The sequence below is a fragment of the Rhinatrema bivittatum genome, chromosome 6 (genome assembly GCF_901001135.1).
Source record: "Rhinatrema bivittatum chromosome 6, aRhiBiv1.1, whole genome shotgun sequence".
NCBI classification, from domain to species: domain Eukaryota; kingdom Metazoa; phylum Chordata; class Amphibia; order Gymnophiona; family Rhinatrematidae; genus Rhinatrema; species Rhinatrema bivittatum.
In genome coordinates, this window is record NC_042620.1 from 20,013,431 (window position 1) to 20,032,402 (window position 18,972).

The following is an 18,972-nucleotide window of genomic DNA, read 5'->3' on the forward strand; positions in this document are numbered from 1 at the left end:
AAAATCAGTGTGAAAGAGAGACTGTTTTCCATTGAGTTTGTCCAGTTTTTGTTTATCATACATATTGCGAAATTCCCAGAAAAGATTAAATAAAAACAGAAAATGAAAGTCCCTAATCTTATGCTAAATTTTATGTATGCCAAGTTACTTATTAGTGGTATAAAGTGTATGGTTATGTCCCCTAACCCAACATAACTCGGAAGTATTTTTTTTTTTAGAGTTTGCTATAGATTTGACAGAGTTCGCTAGGGGGCAGTCTGATGCTAATTTTGTCCAATATCTCATGGTATATTTGTCAGTTATTTTGGAGACCAAATAGGTGGGCCTCCTGGCATTGCAAGCAAGAAGATCAGCAGCCAAGATGGTAAAATATTCAGCAGATTTTTCTTTAGTCGAGGTACCCTTTACTAATGCTGTGTCAGGGAGTTTGGATTAGAATGCCAACATAGTTATTTATTTCTTTATTATATTTCCTTACTGCTTATCCATGAAACTGAAAACACCATTAACATCATTTCCCATATCTGGTCATTTGTGATCACGACCAGAGATTTGAGAGAATTTAAGGAGAGCAGCTGAAAAGCATTTACAAAATGTTATTCACAAAGGTTAAAAGTATATTGGGACAGCAGAAAACCATTGCGCCTTTATATTCTTAAGGGGTATAGATAAAACTGACATGCTACTTCAGTTTTGACAGATATGTCCTGTACAGAATAAATGTGTGCTCCTGTCAACATTGTGCTGAACATGTCAGATAGTTATGGCCTTTCGTTTCCTTCTTATTGAAAAGTGGGCTCTGAAAGGGCTGGCTTAGCTCTTCCCTTGTATGGAAGCTGAAGGGTATCAGTTCAGCGGTAGCTTAAAAACTGCATGGGGTGCTTTGTGTTACCAAAACCTGGTACTAGTTCCCTGGCTTGGCGCTCCTGCTGCTACCAGGGGATACAATCTACCGAAACCTCTTTGAACCCAGATGGAATTCTTTCTGTGTCACGCCAGTTTACATTTTTCACTGTCTTGTTTGCCAACAAATATAGGCACAACTGCAAAGCTTTCTTTCAACAGAGAATATCTTTTATTTGACTAATTGAGACCACCAGGTAAATTGATTTGTAAACTCCAACTGATGCAAAATACAACGGCCCAGATTATGACATGCAGCATTAGAAGGACCAAAGCTGCTCCGTTACTTTTACAACTCCACTAATTACCTGTGGTGGCACGATGTAAATTTATATGTTTAAATACAGCTTTTAAGGCTCTATGAGGAGGGGTTCTCCCCAGTTGGGGAAAAATTGAAGTGGTATTCATCTGGTAGGAGTCTAAGGTCAGTGGGAAAATCTTTATTACAGTTACCACCAGCAAATCATTCCACCACTCATGACAGCAAAATTGGTCCTTTTTAGGGACTACTCCAAGTTTATAAATAGTCTCCCTTTGGACTTAAGAGAGGAAACGGGTTTGAAGCAGTTTAGAAAAAAAAAAAAGCTGAAAACATGGCTCATTTTAGCAGCATTTTAAGATGTAACATCTAAAAAAAACCCTGTTTGACAGGGAATTAAAATGAGCATTAGATAAAGTGCTTTGCTTGTATATGGTCTTGTTGAATATTTTATGTGTTTTAAAAATTGTACATCTCTTTGAGCATTTTTTAATCAGTAAAGCAATAAATGTTAAATAAATAAACTCTCTTTAGAAACAATATATACAATACAAAGTTAATAAGAAAAGCTCTCTGTACTTCTATATTGAAAAAGAGGATGAGACTCATTGATTTCATGGGCTCTGTCTCCATGTTGTTGCAGTTTTTAATATGATTGCATAGAATACTGTTTTGTTTGATAGATCTCGGTCCTTGTTGAGTACATTATTCTCAAATATGGGACACAAGTTCTGGAAAGCTTTTATTTATTTATTTTGTGGGGGAACCTTGCAGTTTTCTCCTGCTCCTTTGGGCTTCTAGCTCAGTCGGGACCAGGACTGGGATCTGGTGCCACAAGCCTCATTTGCAAATCGTGGAATTTTACCCTTTTTGATATCCTCTTCCAACTTAATTTAGTCCAGTTGTGGCAGTGACAGTCCTCAGCCAGGAACTGGGCACCAAGGAACTTCCAGAAGTCTGCAGTCATGGGCCCTAAATCCAGCCTCTAGGTGTTGACATTTCTGAGCAGAAGACCAGATCCAGGAATTGAACCCAGGTCCTGCTGCATGGCAGAGAACAGCACTGCCACCAGGTCAGCCCAAGAGCTTTTCTGTTCAGTGCAGCAGCAAGGAAAATACATCATCACTGTTGACAACGGCTTTGTTTCCCACCACCTCTAAGAAGCAAGTATTTGAACAAAGTTGATATCTAGTATTTAGTCTCATGGCTGAAAAATTTGGAAAAGTATGGGCACTAGAATGTTTCTGATTTTCCACACTTTTGCAGAGTTTTTTTTAATCTTGGAATTTGCATATTTTTTATTTTTCTACTGTAATTTCCTAGTTTTGACAATGTTAAACGGCATTGGATTAGGCTTCCAATAGGGAACGCTAGAACCACAGGTATAAGGTGTCAAGAAAATCTCCAAAAGCAAAATGATTTCAGACAAAATTTGAATGAAATTGATCTGAATAATGCTGTAATATTTCTGAATTTTTTTTTTTAGCAGTTTTTTACTTGACCCTGTTAAAAGAAGGCTATTCTAGCCCCACTTGGCCCTACTTTGTTGAGGGAGGAGAAGGGAGCTTAGATATCAAAGTCCTTCCTTGACTGTATTTATTGTTCAGTCCTATTCCACTGTCAGCTACTACTTCAACTTTGCATATGCCATCTTCCAGCAAAAGGGACCAGATCCTCTACTCTAGCTTCTTACAAAAGTATTACAGTTGGCTCAATCACTACTTTTGTTTCTTTCACACCTATAAATCTTTGTCCCTGTGGGAGCCTAGTGCAGCACATCTCCATAGGTCAGAGGCAGGAAGTATCTCTGCTCACTCTGCTTAGCAGCAGCTGCCTTATTACTAGAGCCAACGGGTCAAGAAGAATTGCTATGGTACTTCATCAAAAGTTTTGTAACTATACTGTAGTTGCAGTTTGACTGCACTATGAACAAGTGATTAGACCACAATTCATTGTGGGGGCAAGTCTCAAACCATTCACACTGGGACAAAATCTGTACATACTTTTTACCCATCGATTGTTAAGAATCGCGGCTCACAGAAAGGCTCTGCAAGCTATTGGACTCAACCCAACACTGCCAACACGCTTCCATGGCCAGGATGCCACACTCTCTCCATTTTTGCCAAGTGCAGCGTGGCAAATCGCCCTGCTCTTCTGCTCTGGGCCCCTTCTCCTAGGCATGTGTGCATCTGATGCTCCATATTATGATGGACCCATGGCAGGAAAGTTGCTTTGGCATTCCTTGATGACATCATCGCCTGCTCCCTATATAAGGCTCCCTCAGAGGAGCAGAAGACGCTTCAGCAACAGGTCTCTTGCATATCCTTAAGTGCATCTCACCAGCATTCCTGTGCCTTGCCTTCCAGTCCAGCCTTGTCTTGCCTTCTAGTCCAGCCTCGTCTTCCAGCCCAATCTGTTCAGCTTATCTTCCTTTCTGTAATCCAGCCTGGAGCAGGGAAAGATATGATTGGTGCTGATTGACGCACAGTGGCACAGATGCCTCAGGGTGAATTAGAGGCTGTACAAGTTTTACAGGGGCCCATGGTGGTGGTATTTATTTTTTAAGTCCAGGGAGAAGTGCCTGCAGCTCTGGACAGCTGAGCTGCCCACCTATATTTATTTATTTATTTATTTATTTATTTATTTAAAATTTTTATATACCGACATTCATCCAGGATATCATATCGGTTCACATTGTAACGCAAAAACAAACGCACGGCATGGCGCTTTACATTGAACAGTAAAAACATGATAACAAGGCATTAACAAGAGGGGGAACAATAACATGGGAAGTTTTGCAATAAAATTGTAAACAAAGTTTGCAATTATATACATATGTACAAAAGAAAGAAAACTATGAGGTTAATTTTAATCAGGCTAGGAGATAAGAAGGGGAAGAGAAGGGAGGAGAGCGAGGAAAGAGGAGGGGCAGAGAGAAAGAAAAGAAGGTGGTGGAGAAAAGGGGAGGGGAGAGAGGGGCGGTAGAATGGGAAACAGGGGAGGAATGGGGAGAGTGGGGACAGTGGTGAGGTATAGTGAAAAATTAAGTGTATGCTTTTGCAAAGAGCCAGGTCTTGAGCTTCCGCTTGAAGGATTTGAGGCATTCTTCTTGCCGTAGTTCAACAGGCATTTTGTTCCAGAGGGTCGGCCCGGCTATCGATAGTGCACGGGCTCTTGTGGAAGTGAGTTTATAGAGTTTAGGAGAGGGGATAGGCATGGTTGCGAGATGTGCTAGTCTGGTGGGCTTATTAGACTGGTGAAAACGGAAGGATTCATTGAACCAGTTCATTTCGGGATTGTATAGGGCTTTGTGGATGAGAGAGAGAGCCTTATATTGTATGCGGGAGGCTATTGGAAGCCAATGTAGGTCTTTAGAACAGGTGTAATATGGTCATGTCTACGTAAATTGGTCAAGATCCGGGCTGTGGTGTATTGTAAGATTTGAATGGGATGGATGGCATTGTTAGGTAGGCCGAGGAGTAGGGAATTGCAGTAGTCGGTTTTGGCGAAGATTGTGGTTTGGAGAACTGTACGGAAATCGGGGGGGATGTAATAAGGGTTTGAGTTTTTTTAGTGTGTGGAGTTTAAAGAAGCCGTCTTTTAGAATGTTATTTATGAATTTCTTTAGTGTGACGTGACCATCAAGAATGATACCCAAATCACGGACTTGTTGAGCAAATTGGAACTGAGGAAGAGGGGGGGAGGATCGGTTGGCTTTGGGGTGAGATGAGCATAATTTCAGTTTTTTTTAGTATTAAGAGCAAGGTGGATGGAGGAAAGGAGATTGTTAATGGAATGGAGGGTTTCATTCCAGAAGTCCATGGTTTTTGATAGGGAGTCAGTGATGGGTATAAGCAGCTGAACATCATCAGCATATATGTAATGAGGGAGGTTTAGACTGGAGAGGAAGTAACAGAGGGGCAGAATGTAAATATTGAATAGGGTTGAGGATAGGGAGGATCCCTGAGGGACACCTCGGTTGAGGGGGATGGCCTTGGATACGTGATTTCCTAGCTGGATTTTGTAATCTCTATTACTAAGGTAGGAGTTGAACCAATTGTGGGCAACACCTGTAATACCGATTTCAGTTAGCCGCTGTAGGAGAATGGGATGGCTAACGGTGTCGAATGCGGAGGAGATGTCAAGGAAGGCAAGAATGTATGATTGCCCTTTCTCAAATCCTTTGATAATGTGGTCTGTCAGGGAAAGTAAAAGAGTTTCAGTGCTATGAGATTTTCGAAAACCGTATTGTTCAGAGGCCAGGATATGATTTTCTTCTAGGTATTCTGTGAGCTGCTTGTTGACAGTTTTTTCAAGTAGTTTAGAGATGAATGGAAGATTGGATATGGGGCGATAATTAGCTGGATCAGAAGGGTATACCAGCAGAAGGGTATACCAGCAGTAGCCTCAGGGCTCAGAGTAGTCTGAGAGAATAAGTAGGACCCAAGTTAGTGATTTAATGATGATGATGAATTGATTAAAAATGATTACTTCATGATGATGAATTATTGATAATTAATTGAATAATGATGATTTGATGATTAATTAATAATGCTGAAAGTAAGAAAGTGCTGCATTGCTGCACTTGCTTCTCGTCCCAACCATCACTATCATCTCCATCTCTTTTACAGTGAGAGAGGGGGAGCCAATGAATTGTATGCTTGAAAGAGCCAGCCAGCATGTGTACATGTCTGTGAGCGTGTGAGTTTTGAAAGAGCATTTGTGTGTCTGTGTGAGCAGATGAGGATGAACGCGTGTATATGAGAGAGAACAAAGGGTGACCGAAAGTCAAAAATTCCCAGGTATGGAGGAGAGTGAGTGATCTATTTTGTCTTATTGATTTAATTAATCAGGTATTATTTGATGTGTCTTCTGTTTTGAAAAATTGTATTGGTGTTTGGAAAATAAAATATATGAATTTTTGATTTTTGGATGTTCTGTTCATTGTTTTGAAATATTAATTCTTCTTATTAGAATGGTTTTACTATTATGAATGATACTTTATATTTCTTGATTTTATTGTTTGATGTTTTCTGAGGAATGGTGATGTTTCTGTTTTTCCATTAGCACACTATATAAGGAGTTTGACTTGTTGCGGTTTCCAGTTCAGTTTATGTTTGCATTTTTCCATTTATATTTTATGACACTTTATTCTATATTTGTAAGGGTCTGTCTGTGTTCTGCATGTGTGATTGAGGTTATGTAACATATATAGTAATATAGTAATGACGGCAGAAAAAGACAAAATGATCTATCCAGTCTGTCCAGCAAGCTTCCTGAGGTAGCAACTGCCACTCTGTGTAGTTATCCAAAGTTTTATGATAACCCATAAAAATTTCAGCTACCAACATTTTTTACTGGGTGATGAGCTTTCTTGAACATTTAGGCAGTGCTGCTTGACATGCATTACTTACGGACTTTGCTGTAGAAGCAGTGCTGTGCTTTTTCCCTTTTGCCTGAATATCAGTACCCCAGACCGTAGAAGTCAGAGCCCTCTTGGTTATTGTCCGAATTCATTTCCCCTTTTCCCCCTGCCATTGAAGTGGGGAGCAATTTTGCAGTTGCATTAAAAGCATCAAGGCTTTTTGGTCAAGTGTAATAATCTCCATGCCTTCTGCTAAGGGTAGTAACTGTCGCACCAGTAAGTTACCTCCCTTCACTTGCTGGTGCAGCAGTTACTATCTTTAGCAGGGTATCCTGCTAAAGTGTTGTTTCTGTTTCGGAATCTATAGAAGCTTGGTTTGTTATGTTTTCTTAATAGGAGGTATATTGGTGTTTTAAGGCCTGGTGTATTGTTTGCAGGGTCACCTTTTCATAGGGTTCTAACTGTTTGAGTGCTGGCAGTTAGTGCTGTTTCGGAATGGGAGGTTTATTATATTGTATCTGTAATTTAGTTTGCTCATGGCTTTCTGAGGACCAAGCCCACAACCATCTTGCGTTACAATAGTCTTAATACTATAAGTGTTCCAAGGATCTTTTTGGCTTTTATGCAGAGTTTTCTGGTTGACACCACAGCAGTGCACATTAATTGTTCACAGAGGGCTCCAAAATGCTCTCCATAACCCCTGCACTGTCGGGGTTATGGAGAGCAGGGGATTGTTTAATTCTTATTAATTTTAATTGTTTGGTGGTTGTTTGATATGTCTGCTGTTTTTCAATATATGTTATTGGTGCTTGGGTACTTTTAAAAATTTGTATGTTTTCAGTTATTGGATATTCTGTTCATCAACTCTTTTGAAATATTTAATTTTTTTGTTAGTATGATTTTAACATAATGATGTTTTATATTTCTTGATTTTATTGTTTGAAGAATGATGGTGTGTGTACGCTGGATTTTATAAGATACGCGTGTAGCCGCGCGCATCTTATAAAATCCGGGGTCGGCGCGCGCAAGGGGGTGCACATTTGTGCAACCTGCGCGCGCCGAGCCCAGCGCGGCCTGCCTGTTCCATCCGAGGCCGCTCCGATTTCGGAGCGGCCTCGGAGGGAACTTTTCTTCGCCCTCCCCCCACCTTCTCCTCCCTTCCCCTACCTAACCCACCTCCCCGGCCCTATCTAAACCCCCCCCTACCTTTATCGGCAAAGTTACGCCTGCTTTCAGCAGGCGTAACTTTGCGCGCGTCGGCCGGCAGCCCCGCTCCGTCCTCCGGTCCCGGGGGCTGGTCCGGAGGCCTCGACCATGCCCCCGGGCCGGTGCCACGCCCCCGGGCCCGCCCCCGAAACGCCGCGGCACGCCCCCAAAACGCCACATCGTTTCGGGAACGCCCCCGGACACGCCCCCTCCCTCCCCTTTTCGAAAGCCCCGGGACTTACGCGCGTCCTGGGGCTTTACGCGCGCCGGCGGCCTATGCAAAATAGGTGCGCCGGCGCGCGCGGGCCTTTTAAAATCCGCCCCTGAGGTCTGTTGCGAACACTCACAGAAAGTGCTGTTGATCAAGAAATGAGAAAAAACATAGGGCAACATAAAAGTGCAAAAGCTGACCAGGTAAAAATTTTGATTGACAATATTTCTTGTCTATCAACATGAGTGCAAGATGTACATGACCACATAGCAAAGTATACCTCGGTCCCTGACAGTTGGTGCAGTGAGAATTATGCTTTTCAGTTTGTCGAATGTATAAATATTGTAGTTAAGAGTACCATGCACAAACTTCGCAGCACAAATTTCCATACACAAGCAGTAGATGAGAGCACTGGCATCAGTTACAAAAATGCTGATCTTATACGCCAAGTTTCAGCCACATGACAACACTGTTTACAAGACAGTGTTTGCTGGAACTGTACATTTGATTACATGTGACAGTGGTTCCAAAGCAGCAGCAATAACCGCATTTTATGAAGAAAACGCGAACATACAGAAAATGGTTATGTTTATATCAGATAGTGCATCAGTTTATGCTAGGCAAGAACAATGGTGTCGCTGCAGTTCTTCATTGTAGTATTCCACATCTGCTAGAACAACCACCTCATTGCTGATCGGGAAGGATTAAGTATAGAAGATGCTTGCAGAAATGATTTTTAATGGCAGCTATTGGAACTTTCCTTACGACAGTTTAGACATTGTTCAGTAGGTCAACTGTAAGGAAAGCAAAGTTCACTGAATTAGCTGAAGTGTTGAAATGTGAGTCTCTAGCCTTTAGACCTTTGAATGAAGTAAGGTGACTTTCATAACACTTTGCTTTATGAGCATTGATGAGAAACATAAAAGTTTTGGCTAAATACCATACACTTGTATAATGATACAGACAACAAATATTGTATGAAGAAATTAAGGGACCCAGAGTTTCAAACTGCATTGCTTGTTTTTGACGAAGTTGCTGGTGAACTAACTGAATTATGCAAGCTGCTGTAACAAAAAAATCTTACAACCATCGAGGCATTTAAGTTTGTGAGAGCAAAGATAACTAAGCTCCTTGCCCAGTAATTTGGTGAAAATGTGCTCTAGAATGACAAGGAGATCAACATGAGTTCCATCCTAAAATATATTGAACGCCTATGTTTGCTGCATCTAGAAGCTCTCTTCCCTGAAAGCAAGTAGCTGCAATAGTCAACATGTCAGATTTTGACTTTGGTCAAGAAGAACTCGCAGCACTGTTTTCCAGATATGTGGCATTCTTGAATAATTCTGATGACATTAAAAAGAGGAATAGCCTAGTGGTTAGAGCAGTGGGCTAAGAACCAGGAGACCAGGGTTCGAGTCCTTGTGACCTTGTGCAAATCACTCCATTGCCTCAGGTACAAAACTTAGATTGTAAACCCTCTGGGGATAGGGAGCTACCTACAGTACCTGAATGTAAACTGTGATATCTCAGATCAAATGTTGGTATATTAAAAATAAAAAATGCTTCAATATCTTGATGTCAGGTATATCAAGCACAGACTTTGAACAAGGATTCAGCCTGATGAACACTATAAAAACACATTCTCAAAATCGGTTGTAAGAGTTACATTTAGATATGCTTGTGAGGATAAAGTCACATCAGAATGACAGACAACAGATCAATCATGACAGTATGAATAAACAAGGGTTGTCGCTGAAAGACAGATGCCAAAAATGATTAACTGAATATTAACTGTTTACAAGAGTTGAGGTTGATAGGAGATATTTGAAAATTTGTGATGTTCAGTGACATACTGATAAAGAATTGTTGAAGTCAATGCTGCAAATAAAAAATTCATTGGTAAAACTGTATTAAATGTATTTAATTAATTAAGCCTAATGTAATTAAAAACACCTCTTAACATTGAGTATCTCACAAGGACATTTCCCTATGCATCTTGCACAGCAGCTTTTTGATGCTGCTCAAGTTAATGGGTCATCCACACACTAGAAAAAAAAATTGGTTGCAATGTTAAGGGCTCCCACACCCCATATCCATTACACCAGGCTTTGCACCAGTTTTTAAAGCGCAGTTACACCAATTTATTTGGAATACAAATACAACTTTTATCATTGTAATAATATGGGGGAGAAAGTCTGACACTTCACACATATCCAGCATAGCTCTCTGCTTCAACGGCAGGGGAGCAAGACTGATACTTCACTTTCAATGCATAGCCAGCATGGCTCTCTGCTTCAGTGGCAGGGAGGAATGAAGAAAGGTGGATCTATATTCTGGCAACAGCCAACAAGGACTGAATTACATAATCTGGATAAACAGATAAGCATGGGTGTAGCTTGCTTATTGCAGTGGTTACCCCTAACTAATTAAGCTAGATATTTCACTTAGATGCAGTTCCTACACTGCTCTCTACATTAATGGCGGGGGTGGAAGGGAAATAGAATAAAAAAGGTTATTAAGAGCCAAGAGTAACAGATAAATATGAGAGAAAAAAAAAAGTGCGAAAGCTTACTGGGCAGACTGGATGGGCCGTTTGGTCTTCTTCTGCCGCCATTTCTATGTTCTATGTAATACCAGCAGGCTCTCAGGTACAATAAGGTCAATATTTAAAGACAGTGGAGGAGTGGAGTAGCCTATTGGTTAGAGCAGTGGTCAATATGTAAAGACAGTGGAGGAGTGGAGTGGAGGAGTAGCCTAGTGGTTAGAGCAGTGGGCTATGAACCAGGAGACCAGCGTTCAAGTCCCACTGTCACTCCTTGTGACCTTTGGCAAGTCACTTTATCCTCCATTGCCTCAGGTACAAACTTAGCTTATAAGCCTTCTGGGGATAGGGAAATACCTACATTACCTCAATATAATCCACTTTGAAGTGCTGCAAAAAGTGGAATATAAATCTAAACAAATAACTCAGACATTATCTGGCTAAATGCCAACTTCTGAATATTTTTTGGCACTTATCCAGTTAAACTATAGCTAGATATCATTAGCCAAATAACTAAGGAGGCATTCCAGGGGTATTTCTGGGAGTTGTTAGGTTAGCCGGATAAGTTATCCTGCTAACTGTGATATTCAGTGATAGCTGGATAACACATCCAGCAAACCTTGCTTGTGACATAGAGCTGTCCTAAAGTTAACTGGATAAAATTATCTGGCTATCTTTAAGATAGTCGTCTATATTGAGTAATACAGCTGCACCACTGAATATCTCTCCAAAGTTAGCTGGATAAGTTTATCCGGCTAAATTTGAATCCAGCAGTAACTGAATATGGATCTCAATAATATTTTGGCATTATGGTAGCTCACTAATAGCACGCTTTATTCAGCCAGTGTCCCATCTTTTTCTTCTGGAACATTTTATGGTGTAATGTACTGAATTTTATGCTTTAAACTGCGGACGAAGCAAGCCATAAATGTTTTAAAATAAATATGCATGGACTTTTGCTTTGAAATTTGCCTTAGGTACAAAATATGGAGGGTCACTTGCACCACCTTTTTCTGTGGGTGAATTTTTAAATGGAAAAGTACCTGAGAAGAGTGGAAAATACAATCAAAGGCCGTAACTTTTAAACAGGTGCGCGGGTGCCCATGTGCATGCATTCATCAACCCGTGCCCAAGGATGTGGCCATTTTATAATATACGTGTGAATATTTGCATGGTATAAAATAGCCTGACCGCACACACATGTACCCGCAATTTTAAACAGATGTGCGTCTGTGCGTGCAAATGCCGCTCCTACCGCATAAATAGGGGGATTTTAATAGACACGTACTGATACCATTACTAGTTTTCCCAGTTCGTTCCCAGTTCGCCCAGGTAAGATATAGGACATCCAAACCTCCCTAGTTTTAATAGTCTCCCTTTTCCCATGTTAGCCCGAACCTTTAAAATCCCACTAATCTATCTAGAAATTTTTGTTTTACAACTTACACATCATCCATAGCAGAAGTAAAGTTACACAGCAGGGGACCCCAGTACCCCTGTGCACGTAAGTATTTACGCACTTATTTCTATGTGAAATCTAGGCATGCCCATGCCCCACCCAGACCACGCTCACACCCACCCCTTTTTTTGAACTTTTCATTTGTGTATGTAGCAGCAAGTATGCGTGTACTCGGGCAGCTTAAAATCCACTCGGTGTGCACCTACTTGATTTGTGCTCGTATCTCCCACTTTTGGTGTGAGCCGGGCTTTTAAAATTCACCTTTAAGTGCACACTTTTCCTCCTAGGCCTCCAGGAAAACAGCTCCCCTCAACAAGGTTAAATGGCACATTGTGGAGCAATGTATAGACTTTCAGCCTCATTATGGGGTAGATTTTAATAAAGTACGCCTGCGCGTACTTTTGTTCGTGCACCAGGCGCGAACAAGATTACACCGGATTTTAATAGATACGCGCGTATCCTTTAAAATCCGGGGTCGGTGCGCGCAAGGCTGAGCAAAATCGGCAGCCTGCGCGCGCCGAGCCGCGCAGCCTGCCTCCGTTCCGTCCGAGGCCGCTCTGAAATCGGAGCGGCCTCGGAGGGAACTTTCCTTCCACCACCCTGCACCTTCCCCTTCCTTCCCCTACCTAATCCACCCCCCCAGCCCTATCTAACCCTCCCCACCTTTGTTGTAAAAGTTACGCCTGCCCAAGGCGCGCCTGGAACATGGCGTGCTGGGCCAGCTGCCGGCGCGCCATGTTCCGGTCCGGGGGCTGGTCTGGAGGGCGCGGCCATGCCCCCGGGCCGGAACCATGCCCGCGGCCCTGCCCCCGATGACGCGCCGGCCTCGACATCCCCCCCCCCTCCGACATGCCCCCCAGGAAAGCCCCGGGACTTACGCGCATCCCGGGGCTTTGCGCGTGCCGGCAGCCTATGCAACATAGGCTCGGCGCGCGCAGGGGGAGCTTGGGGCAGGTTTTCGGGGGGTATGTGCGCTATCTTTCGCTCGTACCCCTTTGAAAATCTGCCCCTATGGGAAGACAATTTTCAGATGGCTGATTAACATGAGTGAATCGCTTGGAAAATTGTTTTCCCCATGTTTATTAGTCAGCAACAGAAAGAATTAAGGAGATTTAAGGTGTCGTTTTTGTTAGTGATTCCTGTTAAACCTGTGATCAGTCAGGGAGTTTGAATCATCTTTTATTTGATATTTACTCACTGGATTCCTGGAGAAAATTTCATTGATGTATTCTGTTTTTTTTTTCCTTTAATTGGTGACTGATTTCCTCAGACCCAGCTGGCACTGTGCCATTATTCCACATCTTACGAGGAGGATTATTTCCCATTAGCAAAGGAATTCAAACCAGAGCGCTGGCTGAGGAAAGGCAACATGGATAGAGTGGACAACTTTGGTTCCATCCCATTTGGTTATGGCGTTCGAAGCTGCATAGGCAGAAGAATTGCAGAACTGGAGATTCACCTTGCACTGATACAGGTATGGAGCCCAAGAGGCCTTTACAGAAAGAGTTCCTGCTAACTGATTGGGCTTTTCTGTTTGGAAAAATCTTCTGAGGACATAGTTAGAACTATATCATCCCCATTCCATAACTCTTGAGTGACCAGCACTTAAAATGGCAGAGGTGTCTCCTGCTGACTCTGGTGTTACAATTGAACTGTCTAATTTAACATTTTTAATATTCTTTGTTTTCAGATACTTCAGAAATTTGAAATTGGAGTATCTCCCAAATCAAAGGCAGTACATGCACAAACATGTGGACTCTTAGGACCAGGTGATGCCATCAACGTGAGATTCATAGATAGGAAGTGAGCAGGAAATCCTCACACAGCTTTTGTGAGCTCTTCTTTTAGGTCCATTATCTTGTGAAGAGCAAGTGGTTGGTTTGTACCATTGAAACGTTGGGAGACTTTGTTAAAAATCATTTCTGTTCCCATAATTTTTGTATAAAACTACACAAATAAAATTTAATGATGTAGCAAATTAATTTACACTTTTGCTTGTCACTATAGTCTTAAAAGGTTGAATGCAAACATAGACAGAAGAAGAATGTATACTTGTGTAGGACAGGATATTGCTATTTGTGTTAAATTGTTGTAGGGTAACATGTGCCTGTTGAGTTAACATTCCATGATATCACTTCTTTGAATTGTTCTGTTGCTGTCTTTTGTTTCCAGTTGGCTGCCTAGAATTATAAGTGGACAACAAGGCTGTGTTGTTATAAAAGGATTCTTGGTATCATTAGTGTTAGCTGTCTGCTTTAATCCATGGAATTATACGGCACCTCATGAGCCATTTGGCATAGAGCGGACCTGTGTTTTGGATCTGAATGGTAGACAAAAGCCTGGCAGGTCAATAACATTGAAAGCTGTAAAGGTCCAAAAATGTGTTCATTTTTATTTTCGAACTTTACATTAATTTCCTGACAGATACTGCCTCCAGCCATAAGAGTTAAAGGATCAAGTGAAACTGCTAATCCTGCTAGAGAATAATTGCATGCTAAATACCTCTTAAAGGGAATTTCTGATAATGGCAAAATAATAAATAGGTTGCGTCCGGCGGTGCTAGACGGCTTCGCCCCGTTTCCCTCACCTTGTTCACGGCTCCTCCTGCATCCCTAGGGAAAATGGCTGCCGCCGTGTCTACAAGCCGACCTCTCCGGTGTCCCCGGAATGGCTATGGTGCTGCCTCCTGCCATGCTCCTCCGCACGCCACCCACATCTTTATTCCAGCATTGGAATCGCATACCTACAGCAACCATCTAGTGAGCAATCTAGTGAGTTACATTATGCTTTACACTCCTTGTTATTTGTAAACCGGGTTGATGTGATGCCTATCATGAAACTCGGTATAACAAAAACAATAAATAAATAAATAAATAAATAAATAAATAATCTAACTCTCATCTATCTCACCTACAGCCCTACCTTGCTGGGAAACCTGCACCGGAATTCCCCTATACCAACGGGGTGAGAAGGGTCTCCTCTGCCGAGGGTCCTGAGACTGCTACATCCAGACTACCTCACTAGTGCCACCTCTGGTGGAACACTTCAAGCTGTTTAATAAAAGAACTAACTCTGTGTTTGTGCGTCTGCGTTTAGCCCAGTACTGTGGCGGCTCACGGGGCTCCTTCCCGTGGGCATGGTCATCCACCCAAACACCGCTTAACCATACAGATTGCTAACTCCATGGATTCAGCTCAGCTCACTGCATTGCAGGCCATTTCAGGCCTGGCCCAGTGAATCTCCGAACAGCAGAGTGTGCTGGAAAGTTTGACTACTGCATTCAACTTGCTGCACACACAGATGAATTTACCCACCACCACAGGTAAAGAAGCTACACCGCCAGCAGTGATGGTTAAGACGATTGTACCTCTATCTGCTCCTACATGCTTCTCGGGGGAGGTTTAGAGATGCAGAGATTTTATTAATCAGTGTTGCATGCACTTCTCCCTGCAACCTAGCCATTTCCCCACAGCTTATGCCAAGACCACCTATATCTTATCTTATCTGGACAGAAGAGCGTTGTCTTGGGCCTCTTTGCTGTGGGAGCACGAGGATCCCATTCTCCATGACATTGAAGAATTCCTCGAGCTATTCAAATCAGTTTTTGATGACCCTGCCCGGTATATCACTGCAGGATCTTCTTTGGTTCACCTGAAGCAAGGTAATAAACCTTTGGCTGACTTCGCTATTGAATTCAAGACACTGGCATCTGAATTACATTGGGATCCTAAATGCCTGAGGACCCTCTTCTTTGAAGGACTGAACTCTCGTCTGAAGGACAAGCTCGCTGCTCGTGAAATGCCTGAGACCTTGGCTGAACTAGTGAAGTTGGCAACAAGGATTGATCGCCGACTTCGTGACAAGGTTCAAGAGACCAAGACTCCCAGAAGACCCTTTCAGGGTGAAACTTGAGTTAAGTCCACACCCAGACCTGCTCCCCGGTTCCAGTTGCTGACGAAGAAGAACCAATGCAGTTAGGCCACAGCCATCTGACAGCTAAAGAGAGAACAAGAAGGAAGCAACTGAGGCTGTACATGTACTATGGACAAGCTGGTCTTGCTGTTCAAACATGCCCTATATGTCTGGGGAACTGGCAGACCTAAGTCCTGCGGGAGGACTCTTCCTAGATCTTACTGCCCCCTCTCCTCCGCTCTCTCTTCCTGTATCCTTGATCTGCGGACCCTTGGAGTATCAGACTCTTGCCCTAGTGGACTCAGCGGCAGGAGGTAATTTCTTTCTTCAACGATTAGTGGAGCACTTGCGGATTCCCACTACCACTATGAAGTCCCCGCTACTTCTATCTTCAATTCATGGAGAACCCTTGCCGGGTGAAGTAACCCAGCTCACCGAACCAGTATGTCTGCGGACTGGTGCTCTCCATTCTGAAACTATCTCCTTCTTTGTTTTAGAGAAGGCCATGCACCCTATAGTGCTGTGGCTACCATGGCTGCAGCAGTATATGCCGCAATTCAATTGGGCTACTCTGGAGCTTTCACGATGGGGCCGATTGTCATGGTAAATGTCTAATGGAGGTCGCTCCTATACCCTGCATGCCAACTACCCCAGTGATGCCAGGATTGCCGCCTCAATATGCATTGTTCCAAGATGTTTTTTCTAAAGAAGCTGCAGATGTACTACTGCCTCACAGATCCTATGACTGTGCTATTAATCTGAAGCCGAACACTGAACCACCCAAGGGTCGGGTGTACCCTCTCTCTGTGGCAGAGAATAAAGCCATGTCCGAATATATTCAGGAAAATCTTCAAAAAGGCTTCGCGATCGGAGACTATGTGCTTGGGCATGCCATGTAGGCGGAAGATGTGCATGATGAAGAGCTTGGCAAGCTCCATAGCTGTGGGTAAACCAGGGAGAGCCACGAAGTGAGCCATCTTTGAGAACCGATCTACAGTTGCCCAAATCATGTTGCTTCCTCCTGAGAGTGGTAACTCCACCTCAAAGTCTGTAGCAATGTATGTCCATGGCTCGTCTGGCACTGGCAAGGGTTGGAGTAGACCCCAAGGACGATTGGGTGGCATCTTCTGTCTAGCACAATTTGCGCAGGAAGCAACGTAGGAGAATGTGTCTTCCTTCATGGTGGGCCACCAGTAAAATATTTGCAGTTTAGACAGAGTTCTGCACAAAGAAGAAGCCTGCGCCAGTACCTGCAGGTAAAACATGCAGTACCTGCATGTTTTACCTGCAGGTACTGAGGTTTTACCTCAGTACCTGCAGGTAAAACCATCATACCCAAGAACCTCAGAAAAAAACTGTTAGCATGGGCTCACAACTCTAAACTGGCTGGACACCCTGGTCAACGCAGAACTCTGTCTAAACTGCAAATATTTTACTGGTGGCCCACCATGAAGGAAGACACATTCTCCTACGTTGCTTCCTGCGCAAATTGTGCTAGACAGAAGATGCCACCCAATCGTCCTTGGGGTCTACTCCAACCCTTGCCAGTGCCAGACGAGCCATGGACATACATTGCTACAGACTTTGAGGTGGAGTTACCACTCTCAGGAGGAAGCAACATGATTTGGGCAACTGTAGATCGGTTCTCAAAGATGGCTCACTTCGTGGCTCTCCCTGGTTTACCCACAGCTATGGAGCTTGCCAAGCTCTTCATCATGCACATCTTCCGCCTACATGGCATGCCCAAGCACATAGTCTCCGATCGCAGAGTCCAATTCACAGCTAAATTCTGGAATGCATTGTGCAAGACGTTTGACATTTCTCTCGACTTCACTTCAGCATACCATCCTCAATCTAATGGGCAAACAGGATGAATAGAACACTCAAGCAGTTCATTCGTGCCTATGTGAACACTCGCCAGAATGATTGGGCAGAACTGTTGCCCTGGGCTGAATTTGCCACCAACTCTCATCCAGCAACATCCACTGGATCAACACCATTCGAAGTGGTTTACGGACGACTACCATTGCCACTACTGCCACTTCCACTGTCCGTGTCGTCCCCGGCAGCTCAGTCTACTGCCAAAGATATTCAACAACTTTGGACTCAAACCAAAGAGATGCTTCTCAAAGCAGGACTTCGAGCTAAGAAAGGATATGATGCTCACCACTGCAAGGCTCCTGATTTCCAGCCTGGTGACAAAGTCTGGCTATCCACTAAGCACTTACGACTTAAAATACCTTCAACTCGCTTCGCTCCATGCTTTGTTGAACCTTTTCTTATTCTCCGACGATTAGGCAATCTCACCTATAGTCTGAAGCTACCACCTACATTGAATATTCATAATGCGTTCCCCATCTCACTATTGAAGCTGTTGATCCTTAGTGAGTTCTCTAACAAGACACCTGAACCTACACCAATAGATGCAGAAGAAGACATCGAGTACAAGGTAGATGCTGTCCTTGACGTAAGAAAAAGAGGCAGAGTATGGGAATACCTCCTGTCATGGGAAGGTTATGGACCTGAAGATAACTCTTGGACACCTTTGGCTAATAAACTGGATAAAGAGATGCTACAGGAATTCCATAAGATGCATCCTCAGCAACCAAGACCAGGTAGGAAGCCTGGAGGACGCCCTTTGAGGGGGGGGGGGGTACTGTTGCATCCGTCGGTGCTAGACGGTTTCGCCCCATTTGCCTCACCTTGTTCACGGCTTCTTCCGCATCCCTAGAGAAAATGGCTGCCACAGCGTCTACAAGCCAACCTCTCCGGCGTCCCCGGAACGGCTATGGTGCTGCCTTCTGCCTTGCTCCTCCCAAGGGCCTACTAGGGTGCGCGCGCGCACGCCACCCACGTCTTTTTATTCCAGCATTGGCACGAACCTCAGGGGCGTTCCCCTCTACTGACGTCACGCCATCCGGGTATATAGCCTGTACTTTGTTGCTAGCTCATTGAGTTAGCAAAGGATTGGTTTTGGCCGGTCTAAGCTACTCTGCCGCTTTCATGCTGCTGCTGGAAGCTCTCTCTCTCTCTCTGCCCTTCGGGGTATTGCTAACCTGGGTACCTGCTCCTCGGGGCCCCTCTACTTTATTTCAGGTGCCTTACAGGGATCAGA

At 43.5% G+C, this 18,972-nt stretch overlaps 1 protein-coding gene across 2 annotated transcripts in view; it reads left to right on the forward strand.

Moving 5' to 3' along the window:
- The window catches only part of LOC115093434 (cytochrome P450 27C1), a 156,852-nt gene extending 142,741 nt beyond the window's left edge, over positions 1–14,111 (forward strand). For both annotated transcript variants that reach the window (XM_029605134.1, XM_029605135.1), the window contains exons 8-9: positions 13,216–13,419; positions 13,636–14,111. In XM_029605134.1, coding sequence (XP_029460994.1) covers positions 13,216–13,419; positions 13,636–13,752 — 321 coding nt within the window. In that variant the 3' untranslated portion in view covers positions 13,753–14,111. The remainder of the gene's footprint in view (positions 1–13,215; positions 13,420–13,635) is intronic.
- Positions 14,112–18,972: the final 4,861 nt, after the last annotated feature.